The 19,812-nt window shown below is 44.0% G+C and overlaps 1 protein-coding gene across 2 annotated transcripts; it reads right to left on the bottom strand.

The window, feature by feature from the left end:
* Nucleotides 1-98: 98 nt before the first annotated feature.
* On the bottom strand, nucleotides 99-18,581 carry reps1 (RALBP1 associated Eps domain containing 1). 2 transcript variants are annotated; one of them, XM_076755666.1, is made up of 19 exons: nucleotides 17,813-18,581; nucleotides 16,053-16,176; nucleotides 13,325-13,554; nucleotides 12,381-12,543; nucleotides 11,566-11,696; nucleotides 10,519-10,681; nucleotides 10,361-10,424; nucleotides 9,529-9,683; nucleotides 8,952-9,073; nucleotides 8,429-8,509; nucleotides 6,146-6,233; nucleotides 5,587-5,685; nucleotides 5,091-5,151; nucleotides 4,697-4,895; nucleotides 4,364-4,564; nucleotides 3,932-4,021; nucleotides 3,492-3,646; nucleotides 3,294-3,399; nucleotides 99-3,215 (listed from the first exon to the last, which is right to left on the bottom strand). In XM_076755666.1, the coding sequence occupies exons 1-19, from the start codon at nucleotides 17,963-17,965 to the stop codon at nucleotides 3,147-3,149; spliced, it is 2,454 nt and encodes an 817-aa protein (XP_076611781.1). In that variant the 5' UTR covers nucleotides 17,966-18,581; the 3' UTR covers nucleotides 99-3,146. The 2 variants fall into 2 exon arrangements, with proteins under 2 accessions (XP_076611781.1, XP_076611782.1); XM_076755667.1 differs by lacking the exon at nucleotides 8,429-8,509 and having other exon boundaries at nucleotides 17,813-18,089.
* Nucleotides 18,582-19,812: the final 1,231 nt, after the last annotated feature.

Genomic DNA, 19,812 nt, shown 5'->3' with positions numbered 1-19,812 from the left:
AGAAAGTTGTGCATTCATGGACGTTGTTGCTCTTAAAAAAACAACATCATTTTGGTGCCCTTTAACAAACAGTGAAGAAGTCAGTAAAGACAGCAGCGTTTAAAATATTGTGCCGTTTTTATTTTTGTGTAAAAATCACACAGCTGCTAGTTGACTCTGCAGAGATACAGTACATCCATGCAGTTAAACATCTAGGATCCCACAGCCAAGAGAGAAGGAATTAAATAGAATATTCTTTCGCCGTTAGTCAGCAATTAATGCAAATTTACATATGAGTCCAAAAGTGTTTATCATATACAATGTACAACACAGATCCGGGAGCAAATAGCATTCAAAATCCCATCAAAGACTTCGTTAACGACTGATTGCTTCTGCCTGCCTGGATTGCCTTTTGGGTTTGGGGATGAAGGGGAGCTATTGTGCTAGCAAACATAAGTCAATCCCACATGAAGGTTTTTAATAGGGTTTTAAATGGTATTAGTTCCAGGTCTGGAAACAACAACACACTCACACGCACACACGCCAAGTACACCATCATCCTCAACAGCAGAAAAAAGAAGGCGAGCCTTGATACAACAAGGAAGAGAGGTCAGTCAGCCGCCGTGGAAACCTGAACGCCAGTCGGGGAGTAAGGCTTTAGAAGAAGACAGATTCTTCGCAAACACACAGGAAGCTCCAGGGACAACACATTTATATTAAAAAAGAAAAAGTAACCAAACAAGACAGGATATTTTAGGGTACTGGCACAAAAACCTTACAGTTTCCAGGTTGTACTGAAGAAATAAAACTCGAGTGGTTCATTATTTTTTCTCTTCTTAAAGCATCTTTAAATACACGTGAAAGACAAAAACAACATGCAGGTTAAAAGAAAGCAAAGAGGGATACAACAAATAAAAAAAAATACAAAAAACTAAGGAGGGGGTTAAGTTCAAAGTGCAGTTGGGTCATTCAGGTCTCCCACTCCGTTGACTGGTCTCCGTCTGTAGTCCTGTTAAGCTTCATCTACAACCAGCATGGGTCGTATCTTGCAGATTTAGGGTGAAAGTGCCCTGATGAAACACTGATCTGGAGTTTGCTTCCCTCTGGAGCCGGGGGTGGGGGTGGGGGGGCAGATTGGGGAAGCGGACTGCTCGTCAGTACCAAAAAGAAAAGGCAAAAATGAATCACAAACACACAGTAGATGGTGTTTTGGAAGATCTAAGATACAAAAACCAGAGTATACTGCTCACACAGTTGCTACTATCATAGTACAAACAGCTAAGTATAGTTGGTCTGTATCGATGTATCGCCCGTACTTGCATAGTGCCGACTGCCCGGTTGGAAAACAGCTGAATTTCCAAATCAACTCTCATCTGCACCATCGGTTTGGATCTGTGCACGCGTGTTTGCTGACCAGAAAAATCACAGGAAAACTTCTCCCCGATCGGCAACACAATTCTTCATAAATGCCGCCTCCTGCAGTCAAGCCGCTGGAATATCTTCAAACCCCTTCAAGTGTCTGTTTTTGACTAAATGGTTTCTCATCCAGGTGAAACTATAAAGGCTGGAAATAACCGCAGCAACCAAGAGTAAGAGGTTTAAAAGAAAGCGGAAAGCTGATACACAGCTGCGTTGGGAAAATCAAGAGGAACCTGGAGGAAGGGAAAAGAGTTTTTCTTTTTTTTAAAACACAGCCCAAGTAGAGGTGAGAGAGCAGAGTGACAGTTCAGTCATTTGGCATAAAGTTCAACCATTCAGTCACATCAATCCCCAAACACTGTGTAACATAACCAAAGGAGACAAAGCACATTCATTCATTCACTGCATCGTGCCATCAACCACCAACCCACAGAGACTTCAAGGGGCAGCAAGAAGAGGGAGGTGGGCTGAATTCAGGTCACAGGATGAGTCAAAAAAGCCTTCACCGTGATGATTTAGCCATTAAAGGCCTCACACAAGCACGCACACATGGTCCTGTCCAGAAGCAGCCCAGTATGTTTTATAAAGAGATCGACTACACCAAACTCCAGTCTAAAAAACGTCGATTTTAAGTTCCTTGTTTACTAGCAGATGGAGAGTCCTGGTGTGGTCTTGATGTTTTCAAAGCTTCTATTGTGTGCTGTAGCAAGTGTCTGAGACCCACTTTTAACAGATTTTTGGAGAATGGTGACATTCAAGAGGCAAATGTTCAGGAGACAAGACTGACATTGATGATAAAGTCTCGTTTTCCACAACTGTTGTCCAGTTTTGAATAGGTATTCACAGCAGCAGAAGAAAAGGTTCACCAACAAGTGAGTTGAAGGAATAGTCTGACATTTTGGGAACTACTCTCATACTTGTTCTTTCAGAGTTAGAAGTTTCAGTATCTAATTCCCCCTAAAACCACAAGTTTTTTTTCCCTTTTCTGTTCTTGTATAGATTAAATAAACAAGAGACACCTTGTTAATTGGCGCAGGTAGGTGCGGTTCTGACGTTTGGACAGAGACAGGCTAACTGTTTCCCTCCACTTCCAGTCTTTCTGTTAAGCTAAGCTAACACACACTCCATCTCTGCACTTAACACTCAAACAGATCTTCTCATCTGACTCTAAGAAAGGAAGTGAAGAAGCGCAATTCCCCAAAGTACTGAACCGTTTCTTTAAATCTGCCTGATTTTTAGTAGGAGTTTGGTGCGGCTGAGTCTGTACCCCAGGAGAGAATGAACATATTGGTGCTAGCCTCAAGTAAGTCACTAAACAGGAGCACAAATGCACAAACAGTCACACACACACGACAAACACACTCCGCCGTTTTTCTTCAGTCATTCAGAGAGTAAAGTAATCAGACACCAGCAGTTTGTCCTCAGACCACACCACAGTCGAGCGCTGTCGTCCTCGCGCTCGCCTCTCTTTAGAGAAAATTGAAAAGTGCCAGTCTGTAAAATCCCCCCACGCTCCTGTCACCTCCTCCTCTTGGTAAGACTGCGCTCTCAGGTCCTTCCGGCTTATGATTAGTAAGTGTGTGATCGAGCGTAAAGAGTTTTAACGGAGCACCCTGCGGCGGGTCGGAGCCGCAGGGAAAGCCGAGATGGTGGAAGGAAGGAGGGAGGGAGCGATGGAGGGGGAGTCACACTGAGGGCCACAGCCTTGCTTCAGATGAACTACAGCCGAGTTTTCCTCCTCATGACGGTTAAAGATGAGAGAAAGGTCTGAGCTGCTCCAGCTGGACTTCCAGGGATATCCTCTCTTCAAGCAGGTCCTGGAAAATGACACATTATGAGTAACCTTTTTTTTGCCAGAGGGGAAAGAGTCAGGAAGAGGAGCACATCCTGCATACCTTCAGCTGTTGCTGCAGTTCACTGTTCAGTCGTGCCAACACTGTGTTCGTCTCCTTGTTTCTTCTGATTGAAGCTTGAATCGCCTTTTTGTCCTTTCCTACTGACCTGAAAACACACGAATGCACGCCGTGTTTACGAAAACATGCTAACGTTTTTAAAAGCCTTCCAAAGCCTCGTTAACCAACCAAGTGTTCTACCTGGGGATGGATGGCTGAGTGGCCAGGACGGCGGCTATGACGTTTGATTTCTGCGGACCGTGTTGCTCGTCCTCCGGTCGAAGCTCGTCTTCAGATTTCAACCTCCGGCGCACAGGTTTTGGAGGGGGGGCGAGCGGACCGGACGAACCCTTGGCCTGATGGGAAACCAAAACAGGGGGAAATCAGCCAAATCAAAGTCAATCAGAGGCATAAAAAAATATCAATTCTAAGTTCTCTCTGCTGTTTGCAGAGAAGCTTTCACTTGTCTTTATGTCGAGTAAATGGTCGGCTGCTTAATTGCTAATGAAAAGAATGGTTAGCTGCAGCTGCTACTCATCTTTAGCCTGTCAGATTAATACAAATGTTCATATTCTGACAATGTTTTTGGTTCATTTAGTTGTCATCTGTTCAGTTTCTATTTTCAGGAGGTGCTGGCTCACAGAGTTGACAGTAGCTGAGGCTCTCTCATCTGCTTGGCCGTCGCTCTTCACGGTTCTTAAAGGGCCGGCTCCCTCTGACGGCTTGTCCACCTGTGGACAAAAAAAAACCCCACCGTCAAAACCATGACAGACCAAACTCTGAACATCAGACAATGAAACCTTTGAGTATCAACTACAGAATTATGGCAAATGGTAAACAATGTGTAAGTGCTATTGTTTCACAGATATGAAGCTGAGATACGTCTTCTGTCACAGCTCAACGTTTGTATGGTGGCTCTTTGAGGTGAAAGCCTAGAACACAGACTGGGATCATTAATAAAATGCCAGCCTTTGTCAAACTCCCCTCAGGGGGAGAAAGGTGTTAAATATTTACCATGAATAACTACCCAGAAACAGAGATACACACACACTCCACTCCAGGTAACAACCTACCTGTCCAGGCTCACTGTGTAACTCCACCTCCGGCAGACTGGAAGGCTGTTCGGACGCGGCGAAGGCCTGAAACTGACTGAAGTCTGCAAAATTTGGCTGCTGGGGAATCTGCTGGGGGGAGGTGGTGGTGAGCACGGCTCCGCCTCCTGGTGTACCCTCCGCCTCTGCACGGTGCCCAGTGTGTGGCAGTGGTACTGATGTCTGGAGAGGGGGCAGTGGAGGGAAGGGTGGGGTGAGGGCCTCCACTTTACTCAGGCTTTATGATGATGTGATGGAGTCAGACATTAGGATTTGTTGCATATCAGTAACAAGAGTTTTTCCTGGCCGTCTTACCTGTGTGGGCAGCGGTCGAGGAGGCACAGCAGGCGGGTAGGCTATCGTAGACGGCTGTGGTTGTCCTGGTGCGGATGCGGCGGCGAAGGTGCGGTTCATGTCGAGAGACGAGGAGCGCGAGTGAGAGGGGTGGGGGCGGGGCGGAGGGGGAGGGGGCGCTACCACCTTCAGAGCCTCTGGAGACGTACCCGACTGAGACCTGAACACAAACATTTACGTTTCTGGAGTTACAGGTAGGATACAGACTTCTACTAAACCTCTTTATAATTTCATTTATTAGAGCAGACAAACACCCACTGATACTCAAAGACATGTGCTTATGTAAGTGAGTAAACAACATGAGCCCCAACAATAGAGAACATAGACAAAAATATATCTGATGAAAGCCACTGACCTTTGTCTTGTGATTGGCTCCTGGTCTGAGGTGAAGGAGTCTGAGCTGCTGTACCCGTCACCTTCATGGCAGAAAGAAACACAGAATGTAAATAGTGGACAGAGCTTTGGGCCAACGTGGAAGTGCCTTAAACTTGCATTCGCTGTAATGGCCATCAGGGGGCGACTCCACTGACTGCTAAAAGAAGTCCAATTGTATATGAGCTTATGAGAAATGACCCGACTTCTCACTTGATTTGTTACTACAGTGAACATTTTCCTGATGAGTTTATTGTGCTCAATTGAAGTTGAGTCTTCTTCGATACAGCATGATGTTGGTTTTATAAATGTTGGCCCCATTTAGAATAAAATAGACGTTAAACAGGGGTATGCTTTGGGTGACGTCATGGTGGGTTTATATTGGGCTTTAAGATAACAGACTGAGGCTACATTAGCTACTGATAGCATAACACAGCCTGAGTCTCTGACTCTGGCACAGCAGCCCAGCCTTTACTCACCTACAGTGTTGGCGGCTACAAACATGGAGGCAGGTAATTTGGCTTCTTCGGACAGTTCGGGAGGTTTAGCCAACAGTGGACTGGTCGGGTGGTTGTGGTCTAAAAGTTTGAGAAATAGCAGCGATGACAAAAGCGTTGAGTCGACTGCAGTCAACTATAAAGAATGACGGCAATAACTGAAAATGAGCAGTTGGTCTTCGACTAATATTTCATCCCAATAGATCTTCAGGAGAAGTTTCAGACACTGCTAATGAGTCTGGCCATAAAACATTTCCACTGCCTAGTTATGAATAATAGGATCCAGACTGATTATGTTTAATCTCATGTTTCTGTTGACTCATAACAAACAGCAGCCTCTTGGATCATTACCTCTCCCACATTCCAAACTGGGGTGTTTAACATGCCCTCACATCAGACTGTTTTTACGTCTCCATCATGTGCTGGTACGGCTTCTAGTGCAAGTTTTAACTTAAACTCACATTCATGAGTGATTACGAATGCTATCCATAAAAACTCAACAGATGGAAAAGCAAAGCCTTGAGGCCGGAGGTTGTCTCACCGCTGCCGGTCCTCTTCAGCTCCATCTCCTGCATGTGGATCTTACTGGGTGTCATCCGGATGGGGACTGGATGGACGATGGCCGTGTCCTGAGGGACAGACGAAAGGACAGGAGGTGAGACAGGCAGATTTATGAGGGGAGAAAGAGACAAGTTTCACAGAAGGAAACAAGTTTGCAGTCAACAACACTTTATCCTCAGTTTGCTCCATCTGGCCTTGCCTCCATCTGTCAGCTGACTCCGTCTGATACAGAACAGCTGTGGCTTGTGTATCAAACACAAACAAAAGCGAAGCCTCCACTTTTTGGTTGCTTCAGTCACATGGTGTGTTACAAGTTGATTCAAGAGATTTTGGATTGGTGGTGACCCATTTTCACAGTTTTCCACCGTCATTATTTCAAGAGAAGACGTGTGTAACACAAAATAATACACATAATATAAAACTTTCTATGCGCTGACAAAATCTGATGTATTGTTAAAGGCTGAACTACCCAACAGAGGATAAAGAATTTAAATCATATCCAAATGGCCTAATTTTATTTAAAATGCTGCTCACTGTCACATCAGTGACAATAATCCAATGATATAATATTTATCAGTATAACTATGCTAGTCATAGTATGCTAATAATAAGTACTTTATGCAGTATGCAGGACTTTTTGCTGTTAGGCACAGTTTTTCATAAAGCATACTTTTCCTTTAAAGACCAGTGTGTAGGATTTAATGGCGTCCAGCAGTGAGGTTGCAGATTTTAACCACCTGAATACCCCTCACCTGGGAGAACCTACGCTGGCTATGAAACTTGTGAACAATGCAAAGGACCCTCTCTGGAGCCAGTGACTGGTTTGTCTGCTCTGGGCTACAGTAGAAACATGGCAGTGCAACATGGAGGAGTCTGTGGAAGAGGACCTGCTCACTCTGTAGATACAAAGAGCTCGTTCTAAGGTAAAAAAAAAAAAAAAAAAAAAAAAAATCATTCTTGCTTTCAGGTGATTCTACACTAATGAAAACATCCCTTTGAATTAGGGTTGAGTGATATATTCAAATTTTCCAACCAGCCACCGTCAGCCCAAAAACAGGCGATTGCAGGTATATTCATGCAGGTGTGTGTAGAACACACTTCATTCAAACTCAACAAAAACACAATTAACCTCACCACAACCGTCTCTTCTCTGTTTGGCCACCAGCTCTGGTTTGGATCAAATTAACCCTTGAATCACAGAGTCAAATGTGAAAACAGTCTGGCGCTAGACACTGTTTTTCCACGCTGCCTCTCTCTGCTGTTGCTAGCTTCTTTGCTCTACCGAGTTAGCTAGCTGAACAGAGTCTGCCACTGCAATGCAGCCGTCACTCTTTCTCCGGAGGCAAACCATTAAATTAGCAAAATAAAGTGCCAAAAATGGCAAAGAATAAAAAACAACGACGGCCGATGGATTCAGCCAAACCAGTCGCCCAACCCTAATATGAATCAATCAGTCCCCTAAATCTTACACACTGGTCCTTTAAGTAAATGATGTGACTGTTTCTTTCACCGCTGTGTGAACCTCTGTGCATGATTCATCCTCTCAGTGAAACATCAACCTGTGATATTTCATTAAAAGCAGTTCATCGATGGGTCATTCCAAATTGGGAGGAAAAAAAAAATCTGAAAAATGAAGATATAAGAAGTTTTATGTCGCTGATCAGGCTCTGCTGAGTGATTTTTGCTGGGATTTCTGCCCATTTCAGAGCAGCTAAAAGTAATCTAAAAGATGCACACTCCTGCAATAAGGCATATTATGGTCGTCAATACAGCACTTTTCAATAGATTAATTGCGCAGAGCTTTTCAGGAGCCAATTACTGCTGTGAGGAAAAGAAATTCTGCCTGAGGGACAAAAAATGATTCTCAAAGGACACAATTCAACACACAACCACACAACTGTAAGTACTTACAGTATTGACCATACATGGAAAAAAGTATCTGTCACAATCTGCAAATGCACTAGTGATTGGTGGATGTCACTGGAGGAAAAAAAAAGGTGATGTCCAATAGAAGCTAAGCCAGCCAGATCACAACACACACTGACCACTGCTGATGCAGCAGACTGCATTTTGAAAGAACATCATGCAGAGGCAGAGAGAGGGGGGGGGGGGAGAGAGAGAGAGGAGAGAGAGAGAGAGGAGAGAGAGAGAGGGAGAGAGAGAGAGAGGAGAGAGAGAGAGGGGAGAGAATGCAGAGAGATCCAGAGAGGGTTAATGTCTGTCCATTAATGGTGAAACCATGCATACTAAGTGATTGACTTACAGGGTCAGCTGGTGCAATGTTAGAGTCAAATTGGGTCAGAGTTTGTGAGCTGGAGGAGCGCTCGCTAAACGTCTCCCACTGCTGCAGGAGACAGACAGACAGTGAGAAAAAACATGTCAGTCAGCCAGTGCAGTGACATCACACATTTACATCATCAGCCTGAGCCTCGACCGTGACGCGACATCATCAGCCATCGGCAGACGGCGTGGTGATGCGGCGTCATCGGCGGGCATGGACACAAAAACGGACATCGCTGACTTTCATACAGAACAGCGGGCTACCACCACAGTCCAAGAAATGAGAGAAGGGGTGCTGAATTATCAGGAATTATGTTTAAATGAAGAGGATGGAGTGGCAATCAAATCATGATGGATGGATAAAGAAAAAGCAACTTCACCTAATCAACCCTGAGCAATTAATCATGATGACACAAATGCAAACACAGCAAAAGCCAACAAACACGGAGCTTCCAGTACGCGTGAAAGTACGAGTAGTGTTCATGTGAATGTGTGCATGTTGGAACCTCATTGCTCTGGTTCATCTCTGGCCAGGCCTGGTTGAGTGACGGCATGGAGGGAGATTTGTTGGGTGTGACCTCCACCGGGGAGCCCGAGTACCCAACGTCAGCAGTCGGCTCCGGGACCTCTGAACATGAAAGATTAGACCCAGGTTAGCCAGAGTTTAACAACAACCAAAGTGAGGTTGCACACTGCAACCAAATGAACGCCCCTCGCCTCCCCCTCCCCTACAATGGCTGCTAAAGAAGCTCAAGTGCATCTGAAGAGCAGCAACCTGCATAGCAATGATACCAGACACTCCAAAGGCATTATATTTGTCAATCCATGGCTAAGAAGATTTACAGCAAACTCTGCTCAAAGTGCTGTTATTCTCTTAAAATACAACTCAGAAAGCTATGATCTCTTTGTGCTAAATAAGAAATGCTTTATAACAGCAGGAGAAATGTACAGTAGCTCAAGCCAAACCACCGTGATTCAGGTTTTGCACACTGCAGTGCCGTTACCTTCCAGATTTTGTGAGGCCTGAGGTCAGGAAATTATGTGAAGGAGCACCAGAGAGGGGGAGAGAGGGAGGCTGCGTACCTGCTGAGTCATCCAGGTCAATCAGCTTTGGCATCAGGCTCTCAGGCAGCTTCTCGGGGAGGTCGTAGCCATTCTTCCTGGCCACGACCAGGTGGAAGGCGGCGCAGAACTCATCCAGGGTCAGCGCCCCGTCTTTATCGAAGTCTGACAGCTCCCTTCAAAGACACATTGACATCAGTGAGTCTAGTGTCCTGACAAAACGTGTCACAAGGACAGTGCTGAGCTTTTTTAAAATGGATCAGCTGCCTTTCTATCTGACTTTATGCTCCCCAAATCATTCAAAAAGTCTGCCCAGACGTGGCTTCAGGCGCTCATGTGGGCATCAGAGTGCAGCAGAGGATCCATTTACACACAAAAGCCTGGTTCAAGAGCGCAAAACAAGTCGCGACAACCAAAATTAAGGCTTGCGCCTACGCAGATGAGCCTGTGAGACTCGTAACAGGAGCTGACGACAGCTTTTTGATATGTACTCATTAACTGAGAAACGATCCAGGAAAATGTTGTTTCCCTTGAAAACAATGACACGTTGGTACACTGGGACCCAGAAAATGCTGATTTCCTCATTTTCAGGACATCAGTTATCATTAAATCTGTTCCTGCCCAATCCACCGTAGCAATTAACGGCTCTCCAAGTTGAATAAATATAGAAATTAGTGAACTTTCAGAATAGTTTAACAACAGTACTGATGCAGCTTTTTACTGTCCTGCAGTCCAAACCCACCATGTTAAAGAGATTATTAACTTTTCATATGATGGTCATAAAGTCCACGAAACGTCTCCAAACCAGACAAACACAGCGGAGGTGGTGACTGGCAGAACAATGACGACTCACCAAATATGTGACAACTCTAAAATTGGTAGTTTTGATTTGGTGAAGAACTCTTTTGCAGCTGAACCTGGAACACAAACAAACAGAGTACAGATGGTTAAAACTCCACCTTCAAAGTGTCTGAAGTGTCTCATTCTGGGTGTGTGTGAGTATTTTCCTACCAGGTATGAAGCCGGTGAGGTCTGGCTGGATGGTTTTGAACTGGTTAATATAATACTGTCTCTGTTCATCCGTGATCTTCCACGGATCATCGTAGCCACTGGACTGTCGCTGGATCTCATTGGTCGTTGCTGCTGAGGCCACTGTTCGTATCGTTGTGCTTTCCTACGGGAATCCGCAAGGGACAATTACAGAAAATGCGTTAAAAGTAGATACATAATTAAGTAAAGCAGGATAAAATAAAACTCTTATCTGCTGTTATGTGTCTTTCTGGCCACAGGTAGGAAAACTCTTTTAAAGCTCTTCTTAAAATTCACTTTTACCTCATGGCTTTTTCTTAACTGATCATATTAGTAGTAACTGTTTGAATAATTTTATTGTTATTATATGATAATGGATTTCATTTGCTTTCATTATTGTTTTTTTATTGTATAGCAGTTTGCAACTTCCTTTAGAAACGCAGTATATAAATGAGTGACAGATAGAAATCCATTACAAATAAAAGAAATAAGTGCTGCGACTGTCTAAGAAAGTCAACATCAACCTGACGTCTCTTTAAGACAAAGCACCTCGGCAGTTTTCTGCTTTGCCTGAGCGACCTCACACAAGTTGCTGGAGTTTTGTTCTTGCACAGCCGGCAGATAAAGCACTGATATGAAATGCTGGCTCATGGTTGAGCTGTGGTTTGTATATCTCATGTTTTATGTTTGCAATGTCTGATGGCGCCTTGTCATCTGATTAAAGCGGTTGGTGATGTTTACCACCATTATTGACACAGCCTGTCAAAATACTGCACAAAGGCATCCTCATAACTTGCTAATCTATATTGATGACTTACTGTTTTATCTCCTGGAGGTCATTTGCGTTTAAGCTTATTTTTGTTCTCTCTTTGTCATGGTGATGATGATGAATCGGTGTCCTAATTAGTTAATTAGAGTGGGTTAGCTTGTCAACTGCTGCCTCAAGAAGAGAACTGCATGAAATATAATTGTAATTTATCTGACCAGCCCTGGTACTGAAACCTTGACAGAAGCGTAACACTGCCCTACCTGGACTGACGAGGGATGCATTGCTGGATGCGCGCTGGATGGTGGGGTGTCTGCTGTGAAACTGACCCAACTTTCCTGACCCGGAGGAGGCGGCGAGTGGGACGACCACATTCCCTCAGTGGGCACTGGACCTGGAGGGAGGAGGAGAGCACGGTGCGTACAGCACAGTGTACAGTGACATCCCATGATGCACAAATAAACATACTTCAAGTGTTATTAGGAAGAGATTAGGCTGCAACGAATGACTGTTTTCTTGATAAATAAACTATGTTATATATAAAATGTAAGAAAATAGTGAGGAATGCCGTTTAAAAGTTCCCACAATGCAATGGTTTTTGTTTTTTTTTCCCCCCAACAATCAGTCCAGATTCTTTATATTGATTATCCAAACAGCTCTCAATTCATTTCCTGTCTATCAACTAATCGATTCCTCACTGGAGCTCTGGAGAGGATTCTTGTCATGCCATGCTTCTTTGTAATATTTCCACCAAGTTTTGTGCTGATGAAAGCACAGCACAGATCACGTGACTTCTTCTTTGTTCCCCTAATGACTAACAGAAGCAACTGCCGTTCTCAGCAAACAACATTTATGCACAAGCTGCAAACACCAGGAAGTGACATAAACACAAGCAATACGCTCTGTGCCGAGCGCCGACTCACGCTAGCATCAACTTTTCCCCAAAGTCACATTTTCATTACGGGTACCGTCACCGGTGGCCCACAGAGAGTGACGATCCACTGATCCACTCATCGTTGCCGCTCCACTTCAACTCAAGATGTTTGCATATTAAGTGAATCAGAGCGGTGGACGCTACCTGCTTGGGGTTCTCTGAACTGCGTCCACACAGCTCCGGTTGCAGCCACCACCGGCTGTCTGTCAGCGTTTCCTCCGCTGTGCTGCCGCTTGTGTTTCCTCCACGAGTGAGGGGAGGTAGGGGGAGACTGGTGAGGGGAGACCACCGGGGACGTTGGTTCGGGCTGGCAACACATATAAATACAATCAAAACACATGAAATATGCATTGAGATTTAAAAAAGACATTCGGTAAACAACTGCAGATTTAATGACAAAGAACATCTCCAGACATAAAATCTTAATTCGACAGTTTGGAAACAGAAGTTTGCTGAAGTCTTACAGTTTCACATGTTATGGGTATTAACTTTCAGATCCCACCTCAAAAGATTTCCATCTTGAACACATCTGAGGCAAGTACAGGCCGATAAATACTACTTCAAAGCTTTTTATCTGCTCATCACAGATACGGCATGTTCAAGCAACCAGTGAATGAGCATTTCACAACAGATGCAAATAGATATGAGTCGAGGAGGAGGTTTGCATAACTGACGGGCAACACGCCGGTGGTTTCAGCGAGGAAAGGTCAGCAGCAGAAAACTTCAGAGAAGTGAGTAGACGGAGTAGAAGTATTCAAACATGCACAGGAAAAAACACAGGAAACACATCAGTATTCCAGTGATTTATCTCTAGTAACTGCTGGCCCAAGCTGTAGGAGGAAATAAAGATTGTGTACCATAAGACAGATAACAGTCCGAAAAGTCTATATTTAAAGCAGCTATTGCAGGACTAATCGGAGGAAAAGGGAGCATGTTTGTCTTTAAGACCGAGGCCATCATCTATTGTCTGCAGACATGTGAATGTATTTAAATAACAAAAGACAGGTGGTTAAAAGAAAAGGAGCACAGGAACGCAACGATATTAAACATTAAAAAGTACAAACAGTACTCAAGTTTCATTCACCAACCTGTGGCTCTATGCTGGGTGCCAGGGGCTGGATGACCTCGTGGACAGGAAGCGAAGTGGATGATGGGGGACCTTTCTTGTTCTGGAGGCCCCTGCCTGGCGGTCTGGGTATTACTGCGGTGGCGGAGGCTGGGTACATCCCCTGACTGTCTGTGTCCTGGTACAGCGCCGCGTGCCTGGCCTCCGCCTCATTCTTCCCCACCACGAACCTGGGCAGCGGCAGGTCTTTGACTGGTGAGACAGGAATCCATTCACGGATCAGAAGATAGATTTGTTTCATGTTCTGCTAAAACTGACACATGTCATCAGTTTGTGATGTTTCACAGATTTTCCAATCTAGCTGACAAGTTTGCTTTTTTGGTGTAGCCGCATTCCTTCATCCCACCTCATGTGTCTCGACTTGACTGACTGATTGCCTGCATTTCCCAGAATGCCTCAAGGAGCATGATCTTGTTGCAGTCAGCTGTGGTTTATAGCAGTTTGTGGAGAGTGACAGCTGTACAATGAGAACAACAGTATGCGAGTATCCCTTTCAGAGAGATCAGGCTGCTTCCCCAAAATAAAACATGCACTGAAAGTGGGTCTGTTGAGGATACGGCTGCTGCAGTAAATGGTGTGTTTGTGTGCCATACAGTGGCTTTCTATCATGTCAGTGCTAAACAGTGACATACGGAAAAAAAGTCTTCACTACTGGTTTGTCTTAGGAGTTACAACAAACCTTGACAGTCTTACTGTTTTGCATGAGAGCTGTTTTGTTTGTATCTCAAAACCAAAGCACTGATAAATACAACAAGGAATAAAATAAGCCAGGCTGGAATTAGCAAAACAGACATGGCAAGGGAAAATAAGATGTAGAGCATTTAAAACAGAGAGATGGAGCATAAAACACACAATTATTGGTCTGCGACTATTTAAAGGAGGAAAGCAACAACGTGAAATCGAAAACACAATCTCTTATCTCTTGATTAAAAGCTCAAAGAGCAGGGAGGGACACAGACGAGGTTCATGTCGTATTAGATTGTCTTAATTAACCATAATTAAGTGGTAGTGTAGTCGGCAGATACTGATCCCGTTGAAGTATACACTGGTATTTTGAGGCTGACATCAATGTTGATATAAAAATGTACTAACAGCCATTTCAACAATGGATCAATCATGTCAGTCAACTACAGTTTCAGCATCTTAAATATGAGGAGCTTCTGCTCATCGTCACATATGATAGTAAATCAAGTATCATTCTGCTTTGGACTATTGGCTGTGCAAAACAAGCAATTTAAGGGCATTACTTCAATAAAAATAATATAAATAATCATTAGTTATACTCATTAAATCAATACAAATAATCATTAGTTGCAACCCCATAACCCACTAAAAATACACATTCATGATTGAGAGTTGATCAGCCGAGTCAAAATAATCTTTGAACAGGTGGTGGAGAGGTAAGCCATTGCCAGCCTTTCACAGTAAACAGCAGACATGTGGGTTCAACCGAACTGAAAGATCCAATGATGGCAGCCAGACAGACCTGAGTGCATGCAGCAGAAAACATAAGAACCATGTGTGCCAAGGCCTGTCATCCAGAAAGGACACATCAGCTGATCACTGTGCTCATATCCTATGTGTCCAATGTTTTCTTAATGCTCACTTTTCACCTCTGGCAGCTTTATCTCCTGCAATGGTTTAAATAAGTAACTTTCTGTTCAATATCTCAGCATGGCAGAGGTGACTTTCTGATAGCACAAAGCAAACAAATGTTTCTAACTGACTGCATCTACTTCAGAGCCAGCCTTATGTTTAAGAGAGAAAGGTTCAAACGTCCGCAAATCTAATAAGCATCACTTTGTACATCATGTCCATTCTGCTATGAGGAAGTGGCCTCTGTGCTTCCTTTTATATTTTTAATCAAATTATGAAATCATGTCAGAAACTTCATGTTGCAATACTTCAGGGCAAACAAGTAACTTCATGCAGTGGGTGACTGTGACATTTTCCCCCTGAGGTTTTTTAAGAGGAGTCACGCCAAAAACAAACAGAAAAATGCAGTTTTGCAGTTAAATCCTCAAGAGCTTAGACTACAAACTCCATTCAGCTGAGATAAATAGAAAGCTTGTAGAAACTGCTCTTATTATCCAGCACCTGAAAACACTAACACTGGGCTAGTAACACCAACAATGCAGAACGGCTGGCATAACGTATTAAATAATTTCTGATAAGGCTACATTATATTTTTGTCCAAAGCGACCAATATTTTCCCGTACACACACAATGAGCAACTTGAGGTTCAGCTTCCTGCTCAAGGACACTGACATGTGGACGGAAGGAGACGCGTTCGAACCACCTACTCGATTAAGGACCGAATCAACTCTACTGTGAATGATTCATTTTAACTGACACACCACAAGTCCATCGACTGAAAGTTTAAAGCATTGAACACAGAGAATAAGAAGTATTTTTTGAAGTACTTTTGCATCCTTTTTAATGTTAAGCACATCATTTGCACCAGGACTTTGGACTGAGAGTCTTCTCCTTCCTGTGCCACAACAACCTCAAATTCACTCAGCTGTGATTTAGAAAATAAAAACAAGATTACTGACCACCATGGATACACCAAAAGCTTTGAATTAAGAAATCCAGTATCTGAGAACTCGGTATGTTTTATATGATGCTACTGAGTGAGAATCCAGTCTTTCTTGTGTGACAAGGGGGTTCAGGACGGTGGACTCACTCACCCGAGTTGAGGCTCTCCACCCTCAGGGGCAGCCCGGACTGGGCAATGGCAATGAGCTTCAGAGCGATGTAGAACTGGCTCCGCCCGAAATGACCCAGCCGAGTGGCTCCACATAGCTCTGTGATCTAAACCCACACACAAGGACAAGGGGGAACAGTTAACAACATTGTACTCATGTGAAACTCTGATAGTAACCACGAGTGAGAGGAGAGAGGACCAGGCTCCCCTCTGATGATTCATAACCTGCAAAATTCTACATGGAGGATTTAAAGAAGAAAATAAAGGACATATACAAAGAGGCTGAATTGTTTTCTTATCAGCAGTCACAAGCAACATTGCAAACACTCAGTATACTGCACTTAAGTTTTCCAAAAACTTACTGACTGAATGTGATGCAGTTTGCCTGCTTTAAGTCCCAAACACAGCACAAGCATCACTCTTATTCACTCTGTTCATTGGCAGATGCTCGGTGGGTCTCGCCACTGCTAAGCCTGATTATCACATATTTTGTTGGACTTGACGTCATGCTGATCAGGCTTCGTGCTAAATGGAAGCTTGGCCAGCACAACAGGATGCAATTTTTGGTGAGAGCGTATAATGCTTAGTGTGGCTACATGATTAATATGTGGACACCAGAAAGCTGCGGACAATTAACACTCCTGGAGTTAAACTCCATAACATTAGGATGACTCCTCAAGCGCGAGTCCTTCAGTGCTGAGAGCCACAACACCGACAGCCCGCCACAGCTGACTGATCCCTTTCTTGCTGACAAAGGACTTATTCTGAGTGCGCGTGGATACAAAGCACCAGTGACTTTCTTCAGCCCGTTACAACATGACACTGTAGCTGTCCATGTCTCATAGGCCACCACAGTGTACATTTTGAAAGTAGAGAATTACAACACTGCCTGGCTCTTCCACCACACAGCTCCTCTTGTTGACCTTGAAAAGGATTCTGACTCATAAACTGCAAATATTGGCCTGCTGAGAGACCCGGAGTCACTACAATGGGCTGCAGCAGTTTTAATTGGCTGCTCGTAACTCATAGTTAACAGACAGAGCAGGGACAGACTGGGTGGCATCATGGTTGGAGTGACCATCACGTGAACACTATAATCTGACAAGAAGCAAGTGTATCAGTGGGTTAATGCATATTTACAAAAGGCTGGGTTGTAGTGAGGAATACTACACCATCCCCCAGTGCTGAAACAGTTTAGGTGAGGTGACAACTTTTATAAATCACATTGACATGTGGACACTGTGACATTGGGTCTGCATTTCTACTGTGTCAGCTCAACCCAGAGGCGGACAAAATGACAGATTTTAATGGAGTGAGAGGACAGGAAATAGTAGGCAGCAATCTGAGGCAAAGGGCTGATGAGGACATGATTTGCTACAACGTTATGCACATCAGCCACTGTTCAGCTCATGACCACAAAAAGACCCTTTGAGAGCAGACATCCCAGCATCTGCCACATGCAGGAGATGTTTGTTCGAGCCAAATTTTCCAGCTAAGGTTAACTATGTGACTTGGCTGCCCACTCTCTTTGGCTAAGGCTAACATTAGCCAGAAGAAGGTGTGTCTCTTTTGCTGCGCAGCGTTGCTAACCACCAGAGCTAACCGTAGCTTTACTGGATGACAGGTCAGCTCTGACAGCCAAGGAAGTTTGTAAAATATCAATTAATAAGGCTGCCTTTCTGGGCCAGCCTCAAAGCCTGGCGACAACACTTTAACAACTGGCACTCGCTAACGCTAGCTTACCTGCAGGACAACTTCGCTGGGTAGCTGGGCCGCCCGGAAAAGGTCAAGAACTCTCCCATTGGAAGCCACTTTCTTGGTGTTGTCCGTGTCGCAGTAAACGAACAAATCCGAGTAGTATTTCTGCTCGATGTCACTCAACGTTAGACTTTCCATCGTAGTACCAATCGAACCTGGAAACCAGACTAGTTGGCTGTTGATTAGCCCTTAGCCAATGGCTGGGGCAGGATCCAAAAATGGGCGAGACTTCAGGATCCCAACTTAGCTAGCGTTACTGCACTAGCTAACGTTCAGGTTAGCGGTAATAATGTTCACAACGCGCCGTGTCGACTTGCTGTCGTCTGATCCCACTCTCTGTAAAAATCCCTAATGCGATCTGTTGACAAAGAGAGCTGATCACCATTCAAAAATTCAAATAAGGAATGCTTTCATACAGTTAATCACTAAGTTAACTTGTTGGGCCAGCCAAGCCAAGTAGCCAACAGCTGGCTAATAGTACTGCGAGCTAACAGCTACCTTGAATCAAAGTCAGTGGCAGGCACTAACGTTAAGCTAGCAAGTCGCAAAGTGCGTCCACCTCCTGAGCCTGGACGTCTACCGCGTAAATCTCAAGTAATAGCACTTCTTCTCCTTTGAATCCGTTATGGGATGGTGTTTCTGCGTTTCGCTAGAGACAAATTCCTCTGCGGGGCCGTTAGAAGTAAAGTTTCATGGTCTTTGGGTTCCTTCCTCTAGTAATCTTAGCCGCCATTCCTGCCGCCAGTGTCAAGCCACTCAGAGTTAAAGTTAAGCTTCCGTTAAGGTTCTTCAAATTAAAAACACGGAGCAACGAGCACTTCAACTCTGTATAGTGGTAATTTTACCCCTATTCAACCCCAAGTTATGACAGCATTTGCACAAGATGCCTTCCTTCATGGCTCAAGTGTAAGTTCACTGCATTTGAAGGCTGGATTAGCAACCAGCCAAAGTGAACAGCTGCCTCTGGGACCTAGCAGTTAGGAGCCACAAGAGTCCCACACTGATTATGCAAAGCAGTCTGTGGTAATTTGAATATTTCAAGTTTACTGGGCAACATGTAACACCAACGTCAAAGCTAAGCTCTCGGACTGCCTGTGCCATAGCTGATGCTTTGTTACCTGTCTTGTCCACCTGTCTTGTCATGGAGCCTTGTGTTGAAATGTGCCATATGCCTAAATAATATTAATAACCAAATAAGCATGTACAAGATACATTTCGTGCTGTGATTTCTTGTTGTATATTACAAAATTAAGTTATTAACTAATTAAGTAGTATTCCAGCGTAGAAAAGCTGTCCACATTGCACAGACACAGGGAGGGAAATTAGGTTCGTGGGGAACTTAAAGCTTTTTTTGCTCTGGGTTCCCAAGTAGGGCAAAACATCACTCAAGTGTCATGTTATTTATGAAAAAATGTAATGCATTTTCCATCTTTAAAATCACAATATTGTCATAATAAGCCAACATTCAGTTTTAGAGTAGTTCTTACATCTTTCATCAGGAAAAAGAGCAACAAAAAAAAAAGCCTCATCTATTCAAATCCTCATCCAAGTCCCCTAAAACGTTTACTTCATTAATCTGACTTAATAAATATGGAAATAAATAAAGATAAACATCATTCAGTTGCAACTTAAGCTTTTAAATACATCACTGAAGTGGCCAGTAAGAGAACAGAGAACACCCCTCTAACAGGAGAGTGTTCTGGCTGAGTGTATATCCAATAAATATTATGCTCCCGAAAACTAAATGAATCAATAAATATCAAAACAATCCACAAAGTCACGATTTTCTTCTGAAGACAAACTTGACGGACTTCCGGTCACATCTTTAGGTTTTCTTATGGCTAGCTTGATGTCTCGCGGACGTCACTGGGCTACGGTCCGAGTCAGCGCGAGCTTGCTTGGCCTGCAGGGACCCGGATGAGTGATTTCAAAATAAAAGCTTCAGTGATACGGCGACCGTTATGATGGAGATGGGACACTTTACT

The sequence above is a fragment of the Chaetodon auriga genome, chromosome 18, assembly GCF_051107435.1.
Source record: "Chaetodon auriga isolate fChaAug3 chromosome 18, fChaAug3.hap1, whole genome shotgun sequence".
Classification (NCBI taxonomy): Eukaryota; Metazoa; Chordata; class Actinopteri; order Chaetodontiformes; family Chaetodontidae; genus Chaetodon; species Chaetodon auriga.
The sequence above is the reverse complement of the archived record's forward strand: the minus strand, read 5'-3'. Positions and strand labels throughout refer to the sequence as shown.

What these genes read in the sequence shown, in the direction of transcription:
- reps1 (XM_076755666.1), bottom strand. Translation starts at nt 17,965, where the DNA reads ATGGAAAGTCTAACGTTGAGTGACATCGAGCAGAAATACTACTCGGAT. An exon ending in CCTCACCGGCTTCATACCTG is followed by an intron (nt 10,425 to 10,518) that starts GTAGGAAAATAC and finishes TTTGTGTTCCAG; the next exon opens with GTTCAGCTGCAAAAGAGTTC. An exon ending in TTAGAGTTGTCACATATTTG is followed by an intron (nt 9,684 to 10,360) that starts GTGAGTCGTCAT and finishes GTGTCTTTGAAG; the next exon opens with GGAGCTGTCAGACTTCGATA.